The sequence below is a fragment of the Thalia democratica genome, chromosome 2 (genome assembly GCF_965202585.1).
Source record: "Thalia democratica chromosome 2, ktThaDemo2.hap1.1, whole genome shotgun sequence".
NCBI lineage: Eukaryota > Metazoa > Chordata > Thaliacea > Salpida > Salpidae > Thalia > Thalia democratica.
The window spans coordinates 75,822,092-75,831,349 of record NC_139166.1 but is presented as its reverse complement, the minus strand read 5'-3'; the positions used below and the strand labels follow the sequence as shown (position 1 = coordinate 75,831,349).

Below are 9,258 nucleotides of genomic sequence, written 5' to 3'. Positions count from 1 at the left end.
AATAAAAAAAAATTGCTTTGTATGTAATAAACTTTTATTAATCATAAATAAAAAATACTTACAATGCTGTTCAGTTTATAAAAAACGGGTACAAGACGGTACTAATATAAAATTGTTTTCTTTTTGCAGTTTCTGAGAGTTATATTTATTTGTTTCGGTTTACTTCAGAACTTATTGAAACTATTTAAAAACTTGTAGTGAAGCTAAATTAAACTAACATTTTTTGTAGATTTCAAGTAGAAATATAAGTTTAAACTCCAGTTATGAAACATAAAAAACGAGCTATTGCAAATCAAGTTCTTTTTGTAATATTCCTTACATGTTTCAATAAAAATGCTGCATTCCATTTATCAAACAGCCAGATTTGTGAGTTCGTTTTTTTATAAAAACTTGAGTAAAGTAGTTAATTATTATTAAAATACTATTAAGTTATAATGAAACAAAATATTAGCTATAAAGCTTAGGTTAAATTTTTATAATTGAAACCATTTTATTTAAAACTGATACATTTTTCAAACAAAAAAAATAATGTACAAAAACCACACCTTAAAGGTGAATTAAACATTATAATTTTATGTATTTTTATCGAAATCGCTATAATTTTTTACTAGTTTGCGTTTTAAAAGTTTAGTTTAACTATTTTGCACTTTTTAGCTAATTCGTTTAATTATTTTTTATATTTCAAAAATCTTCGTCTGTTTTTATGAAAAAAATTTTTTTGAATGTTTCATGACTAAGATTTTATATTAATAGAAAAAAATTCAAATAACTTTGCTGATGTCTAAAAGACTGTTGATAAACTTAAAAAGCTAAAAAAACATTTAATAAAACAAAATTGAAGCAAGTTAATACTAAAGCAGTTTTATTTAAACAATATTTGCTTTAAATAATCTTAACACCATTTATTAAACTCACGTGGCTATCTTGAAATACCAAACTAAAAGTTGTTTGTAATAAACAATACTTTTTCGATTTTTTAACCATTTATGTTTTAAAGTTTAAAAAAAATTTAAATTGTAGCACGTTAAATTTTATTAATTCAATTTTTGAAGTATAATTTTCAAAACATAAATGGTTAAAAAAACGGAAAAATTGTTGATTACAAACGGTATTTAGTTTGGTATTTCAGGACAGCTACGTGAGTTTAGCTTAAGAAAAAACTGTTGAATTATAATGAAGTAAAGATATGATAAAGTTTTGTATTGTAAATGCTAGACATAAAGTCTATATTATAAGTCTATATAAACTTTTGCAAGTTTATATAGACTTTATATGCTAATAAAATATTTTTTTATGAAGTGTGTTCATAACTTACTTGTAAAAAAAAATCTCGATTTATTGAACGAACAACAAGCTTTTATTAGTTCGTGAATAAAATGTTTTAAAAAAAGTATCTTATCTAGCTGGTGAAATACTTTTATAATATTACGTATAATATACTCAAAATCGCAATAGTTTTTTCTCATTTATGCTGTAATTATGTACTACTTAATATTTTTTTATGTACCAAAAGTGCTAATTTGGTTAAATATTGTAATTAATCGCAAACTTATTTACGTTAAAAACTGCGGGTAAAATATACAACTGATTTTTAGTCAATACCAGTTAAACTTTATATAGTTCATTTGAAACAGTGTATATAAAAAACTGTTTTCCTCTATAACAGTAGGCAAAAACTTAGTATAATTTATAAAACCAAATTTGGTTGTATGTAAACACTCAATTAGACACTGATTGTAACAAACATAAAATTTATCTACTTTTAAAAACTCCAACATTTGTTTGAAAGTCTTTCTTACCTAATAATAATTCAAAATACTATATTTAGTATGTTGTAGTGATTAATGTAATATTTTTCAGTGGTTCAACAAACAGCGATACAAGTAGAAACTTCTCCTTCACCAATTCAAATCTCGAGTTTCACAAGTTTGATTTCATAAATTACAATATGCTTATCAGAATCACATAATGTTTTTTTTATTTTGAATAGTTAAAAAAAAAATCATTATAAGTTTTACTTTTTAACTAAACTTTAACTTTAGTTATTCAGTGAACGCATGCTTCAAAAGTGATCTTTAGCTTTTAATTTATCTAAAAACCAGATACAAGCTGTGGATACAACACGACAGTCACAAGTGAAAAGCAACGCATCTACACGCCAAACTTTCCTGAAAAGTACCCGAACAACGCTCGTTGCAACTGGTACATAGAAGTGACAGAAGATGCTCACATTGAGTTCGAACTTTCTGGCAGATCCGAACCCAACTTCGACTACTTTCGGGTTTTTTGTTTGTTTCTTCATTTAGAGGTAGTTTTATTAGTTTTGTTTTGTAAACCACTGATTATTTTTAAACTTATTTTAAAAAGAAGAGGTTATTTACAACAAGTGTTAATTCAAGAATTTTTAAATCATTCTATGACCTTTTCAATCATTTAAAAAGAACAAACTTAACGATTTTTTTTTTATTACAGATACATTTCAATTCTGGTTACAAACATTTTGACCGGGAAAAAAATAGACACACATTCACGGAATTTGTAAGCAAAAGCACCATCAGAGTTGAGTTCTACTCTGATCGTTCTGTAAGTTTCACAGGATACGAACTCACATTTAGAAAATTACCATGGAGAGGTAAAATGATTGTTAATAAAAAACTAAAGCTTTTAATAGTTCGTATCATTATTAAATTTCATAAGTGTGTTTAAGCACACTATCGCTACTACCTATTAAACTAGATAATTAATAAATAAAACATAGAAAACTAATAATTTGCTTTAAATTAGAATTTTTTGATTAGTACTTTTTACTTAAACAACATTTCTTCAGTGTAAATTTTACTTTAAAAAGACAATTTATAAAAAAGAAAAATTTAGACTGTGATCTTCTTTTCAGCATTTTAAGCACTTTCAGCATAGCTTTTAGTTCGTTCATAAACAAAACTTTATTACTTTTAAACTTCAAAACTTGTTTGTAGAGAAAAAAGTTGCTTAATTATTAATATAATGGCATTTTATTTTCAATGTAGCGTTCAAAAGGTAACAAGACCTTTATCTGTTTTTTAATTAAAAAACAACCCTTTTTGGAAGTAATTAGACACTGAAAATGAATTTGACCTGAAAAGATTAGCAAACACTTCATTTTTAGGAGGTGAAACTAATATTGGAGCACAAGTACCAAGAAATATAACAAGTCAGAGTGGAACAGTCAGACCAATCTATATGAATACTACAGGTTTAAGTTTATACAATAATAAGTTTTAAAAAATTAGCATAAGGGTTTTCACTGCATACTTAATTAGCTATTTTTTGATTAAGTTTATTAAAAACTGTTTAACTATAAAAAAGTAAAAACATGATAAAGCGTTTTAATTTTTGTTTTGTAAATGTTTGAAAATATGTCTAGAATTTTCGCAAGACTTGATAAGTTTTATAATCTTACAAAAATATTGTTTTACGTAGAATGTTCATAATATGTTTGTAAAAAAACAAAACTCTTGATTTGTTACATTAAACGAACAAAAGGTTTTTAGTAGATTAAGAGTTTTAAAATAATAAGTACATATTCTAATTAGTTATGCTCTGATTTTATGTTTTGATGAATATTTTTGTGTTGTAATATATTACAAGTGTTTATAAAACATCCATTGTAACTGATTGTAAACTTATTTGCATTTAGAACTGCAGGTAAAATATATAATAGATGTTTAGGCTGCTGTCGATACAGCTTACAAGTTAATCTTGAAATAGTTTAGTTGAACATTTTTAACTTAATACATATTCACTTCATGACAACAAAATCTTAGTATCAATTGATAACTAAACTTGGTTAAATATAAAAACGCGATCAAATACATATTGTAATATGCATAAGTTGTTGCTATGTTACAAAATTTTAACCTTGGTTTGATACATTTTATGATCTAATAATGATTTAAAAAACTATAGTTAGTATGTTGTCGTGGATAATGTAACATTTTTCAGTTGTTGAACAAACAGCGCAACAAGAAGCAACTACTCATGTACCAATTCAAATTTCGAATTTCACAAGTTTGATTTTATAAACTAGAATATGTTTATCAGAATCACATAGAGCTTATATTAATGTAACTAGTAAAAAAAAGGAAAAAAAAATCATAATGAGTTTTACTTTATAATTAAACTTTAACTTTAGTTATTCAGTGAACGCATTCTTCAAAAGTGATCTTTAGCTTTTAATTTATCTAAAAACCAGATACAAGCTGCGGATACAACACGACAGTCACAAGTGAAAAGCAACGCATCTACACGCCAAACTTTCCTGAAAAGTACCCGAACAACGCTCGTTGCAACTGGTACATAGAAGTGACAGAAGATGCTCACATTGAGTTCGAACTTTCTGGCAGATCCGAACCCAACTTCGACTACTTTCGGGTTTTTTGTTTGTTTGTTTATTTAGAGATAGTTTTATTAGTTTTGTTTTGTAAACAACTGATTATTTTTAACAATAATTTCAAAAAGTAAGGGTTATTAACAACAAGTGTTAATTCAAGAATTTTTAATCATTTTATGATTTTTTTAATCATTTAAAGAGAACATACTAAACCAACTTTTTCATAAAACAGATACATTTCAGTTCTGGTTACAAAAATTTTGACCGGGAGGAATACAGATACACATTCAGAGAATTTGTAAGCAGAAGCACCATCAGAGTTGAGTTCCATTCTGATTTTTCTAATACGTACAAGGGATACGAACTCACATTTAAGAAGTTACCAATGGAAGGTAAAGTGGTTTTAATTTGAAGTTAAACATTTCGATAGTTCGTATCATTTTAAAAGTTCATAAGTGTTTGTGAACACACTATCGCTACATATTAAGCTAGATGACGAACAAATAAAACAAAGAAAACTTATAACTTGCTTTAAACAAGAAGTTTTTCTTGGATATTTTACTCAAACAGCATTTTTTAGTGGGTTTTGTATTTTAACAAGACAATATATCAAAATAAAAAACTTAGAATATGATCTTCTTTTAAGCATTTTAAGCACTTTCAGCATAACTTTTATTCGTTCATAAACAAAACTTTATTACTTTAAAACTTCAAACCTTGTTTGTAGAAAAAAAAATTCCTTAATTATTAACATAAGTGCATTTTATTTTCAATGTAAATTTCAAAAATTGACACGATAACTACCTTTTTTTAATTAAAAAATATTCTTTTAAATAAAGTAACGGAAGCTGGAAAATAATATTTATAAATTTAATAAAATCTAATATATATTTAAACCAGCAGCTATTTTTCCATTCATGTTACACTAATTTAATATATGATTTCTAAATGTAGTATTTTTTATTCTTGGAATTTATATCATGTTTCTACTAGCAGAGGAAATATTATATTCAGTATCAGTATAGGTATACAATTTAGAACTATCATTTTTAAATATTATTATTGTAAGTTTATTTCAAGCTTCTATTTTAAAGCATACTAAACTAATATTTAAAGTAAAATTAGTTCTCGAAGAACTTGTTACTAACTTTAACTTTATTTTCTTTCGTAATATTAGTTATACAAATTTTTAGAAAATCAAACGGAAAATAATAGAGATAACACTGAAGTAGATGTAATGTGTACTTTATGTAAGTTCTTCTTTGAAATAGTGTTTTATTACCTATGTCAGAAAAAGTTGTTAAACAAATACTTGACTAAAATTTTATAAAATTTTAGAAAATCATACAGACAATATTGGAGATAACATGAAAAAAGAAGTAATATGTACTTTATATAAACTCTATATAAACTTTATATAATTAATAATGTGTTATTACCTAGGTCTACTTGTTAAACAAAATACTTGTCTAAAATTTTATAAAAATTCTAAAATAAACTAATATTAAAAGTATTAATGAAAATAAAAATTCTAAAACACTTTCAAAGGTGATAACCATTATCAAACAGCTATTTTGAGCAACTTTGTTGATAAGTTTTGGAATACATGCATGGTTGACGAGTTTCTAAAACTGAAAAAATTTGAAGGAGCGAACCAATGTCTGTTAGTTATTTTTTTAAGTTTTGAATTAAGGATTGGAATTAAGTTGCAAAGACAATTTGTGGTAAAAAAGAATAATTTCAATAAACTTTAAAAGAAAAAATAGTTGTACAACAAAGTATGTTTAGCAATAGTATAAAATTAAATTGAATTATTTATAGTCTATATTTGAAAATTTGATGATAACTATGAGTTAAAACGATTCTAAAATATTATTTTATGTGATAATAAACATATATTTTTTCATTTAATTAAACTCTGAATGGTAATATAATTAAATACTTTTATTAAAACAGACATGTAAACTTTTTATACTAGTAGTTATATATTTTTAATAGAGCTTATGTTTTATGTTTTTTATAAAAGTTATAAATGTTTAGTACTAACAACTAATATTGTTAAAAAGTAAAAACAGCAACTTATTTTTAAACTTTTTAATAGAATGTGAAGATTAAGTACAAACTTAATAGTTATAAGTTGTTTTAATATTATTAAAAACTTCACTTGTATTGCAAACTGAAAAATTTAAGTCTGTTAATAGTAGCTTTAGTAATTATGTTTATATTAGCTTATGTAATTCGTAGAAGTTTTATTGATTTTTTTAATTAAATATATTTATTTAACTGTAGATTTATACACAACTTATTTAAATTTTATTTCAATTTTGAAGATTCGTGTTTTTACTTACGTTGGTTTATTTAATGCATTTCTAGTTTAACTACCGAAGTCGAAACTAATTATTTGTAGATCTGACTTTCAGAAGTTGGTTGAATGTGGTTACAAAGAAATGAATTTTGTTTTACCGGACAATATAAGAATTAATGTACAAAATATTACCGCAGTGAGTTACCATAATTTATTTTAAAACTTATAAATGCTTGTAGTAATGCAGTAAAATTAAAAAAACATTTGACTGTCCTGGTGTTTAGCTCGATACCTGAAAATTTTTTCGCGCACCAGATCCTTAAATCGAAGCTTTTGAGCGCTTCTAATGTCGTTCAGCAAACTTATAACTTTATGTGTGATAACTTAAGAAGATAAACGTAAATAAAGGAGGACATATTTCAATCGTTTCCCGGGATCGGCAGTCTCAGCGGGAACGGAACAAACACGGAGCTCGACGTCTTCTGCCATCACGCGCCACTCGGCCTCCGCTTTCCCGCCATGATGGGTTACGATTCGGCAAGGATTATGACGTCATACTGCAAGAATACGACTTACGATGTGGTGTTGGCGAGTTTTGCCGACGGATACCGGAAGAAAGTTTGGGCGCCAAAACAAAACGAGACTCACTTGTGAGATGAGTCTTTAGATTTTTTTAGGATTATATTTTTAACACTTTATAAAAAAATTAAAACGAATATTTATTTTTGTGTGTAAAAAAATTGGATACGAAAAGAAACTTTTATTTTTTAGTATGCTATTTTAAAATCGAAAATAGCAAAAACCTATGTCAAAAATAATATTTAATCTAAAAGTATACTATTTAAATGTATAACTAAAGTAAACTTTTTTAATAGAATATTTCAAAGAACTTTTCGTCGTATTTTCGCGACGATTCGAACAGACTGCAGTCTAGATTGGGGTTCTATGTTTGGTTCTTTAGCCGCACAATTCGAAAGACTTTTTGATACGATAAACATCTCCACTAACGTCTATTAAACTGTTCTTAATAGTTTACGGAAGATACTTTAGATGACAAAGTTTGTGTTCTTCATTCCTTCGTTTTTGTAAATAAACTTCTTGGCATGCAAAGTTTTTTTTTTATAAAAAACCGTTAGTATTTATAAATTTTGTAGATATTTTTTAACCTGTTGTAATACCATTATTTTTGGACTGGTGATTAAAGGATACAAAAATTGTTGTCTCACATTAGAGGTTCTCTTTTTAAAAATCTAGACAATCATACCTACAATTTTGAAAGACATTGTAGTAAAATTTATAAGAACTTAAAGCAAATTGTTTTTTAATTAAATAAAAGCAAAAATATGAAGAACAATTTGAAATAAAGAAAAAATAGCTAAGATTGGTGAAAATTTTAAAACATTAATTTCAACATAAATAAATTACAAACTCAATAATGTTAAGCTAAATGAATATACTTTAAAGTTCTGTAATTTTAGGCTGCCGCCTTAAGCAACAAAGATCTTCAATTCAACAAGCAAAAGCTCTTACTATTTTGACAGAAAAAGTTTTTAACTTAGATTTATACCAACTACATAATAAAAGTTAAGAACAAAATTTCAGCTATTCTTCGGCTACAAATAAAAAACTTTAAAGTGTTAATTATAAAGTATGTTTTTTAAAAGTGTTGATTTTAACATTTAAAGACTTAATCAAATATTATTTTTGCATTTAAATCAGTAAAAAGATATTAAACATGAGGTTTAATTAGCAACAGACTAATAAAAGTAATAAAGAATTCGCAAGCTATTTAAGTTAAAATACTTACTCAAACAAAACATCGGTAAAAGTTTATCAAGCCATGGCCTTGACTTACATATGCTTTATGACAAGCTCAAGTTGACATGAAGGCTTGAAAATACCGATTCGATCATCAAACCACAAGTTTCAATGGAGACCAATTTTTTTTCTTACTTAAATCGTCAGTCAGTTGCAACTGACTTTTTAGTTTTTAGTATCTACTTAGAGAACTAAAACTATTAGTAATTCACTGCTTTAAAATTAATAAACTTGTCTTTAATTATTTTATATTTAATTTTTTAAATTGTGTTGTAAGTTATACTTATATACTAGAACTAATAACACTAGTTACATCAAAATTCTAAATGAAGCTTTTAAGGCAAAGCATTACTTACTAGGTTCTAACTTGAAGATATATTTTACTACTTTAACTAGTTTTATTCATACTCCACTTATATGTCTAAAAGTAAAAAATTATATGATGCAGATATAATTTATACAGAGAATTGTTATTCTATATAAATCACAATACCTTTTAAGACATAGTAATACAAAGTATAGATAAAACTATATGCAAATTAGTATAAAACAGAAAATGTTATTCATCTTTATTTAAATAACGTAGTTGTGATAATTAAGTAAAACTTGTCAATCGAGTTTTTTAAAAGCCTACCGTTAAACTTTAAAAAGTTAAATGTAGAAAACTGATAGTTTAGAGACTGCAGCATATACTTTTTCATGCAACACAAATCAGTTAAACAATCAGAACGTTTTGTAGGTTTAAACAAAATCTTCTGCAGAAAAG

General features: G+C 25.5%; 1 protein-coding gene across 2 annotated transcripts; it reads left to right on the top strand.

The window, feature by feature from the left end:
• Window positions 1-227: 227 nt before the first annotated feature.
• LOC145829488 (uncharacterized) lies at window positions 228-7,775 on the top strand. 2 transcript variants are annotated; one of them, XM_082937298.1, is made up of 13 exons: window positions 228-366; window positions 1,861-1,926; window positions 2,103-2,281; window positions 2,473-2,632; window positions 3,146-3,232; window positions 3,982-4,047; window positions 4,232-4,410; window positions 4,602-4,761; window positions 5,563-5,619; window positions 5,939-6,032; window positions 6,777-6,870; window positions 7,083-7,324; window positions 7,550-7,775. In XM_082937298.1, the coding sequence occupies exons 1-13, from the start codon at window positions 264-266 to the stop codon at window positions 7,689-7,691; spliced, it is 1,629 nt and encodes a 542-aa protein (XP_082793424.1). In that variant the 5' UTR covers window positions 228-263; the 3' UTR covers window positions 7,692-7,775. The 2 variants fall into 2 exon arrangements, with proteins under 2 accessions (XP_082793424.1, XP_082793423.1); XM_082937297.1 differs by having other exon boundaries at window positions 5,918-6,032.
• The last annotated feature ends 1,483 nt before the right edge of the window (window positions 7,776-9,258 follow it).

Bases quoted from the DNA above. Each gene is read 5' to 3' on its own strand.
- LOC145829488 (XM_082937297.1), top strand. From the start codon at position 264: ATGAAACATAAAAAACGAGCTATTGCAAATCAAGTTCTTTTTGTAATA. The intron at 4,411-4,601 runs GTTTTTTGTTTG...TTCATAAAACAG, and splicing joins CCAACTTCGACTACTTTCGG to ATACATTTCAGTTCTGGTTA. The intron at 6,871-7,082 runs GTGAGTTACCAT...ACGTAAATAAAG, and splicing joins ATGTACAAAATATTACCGCA to GAGGACATATTTCAATCGTT.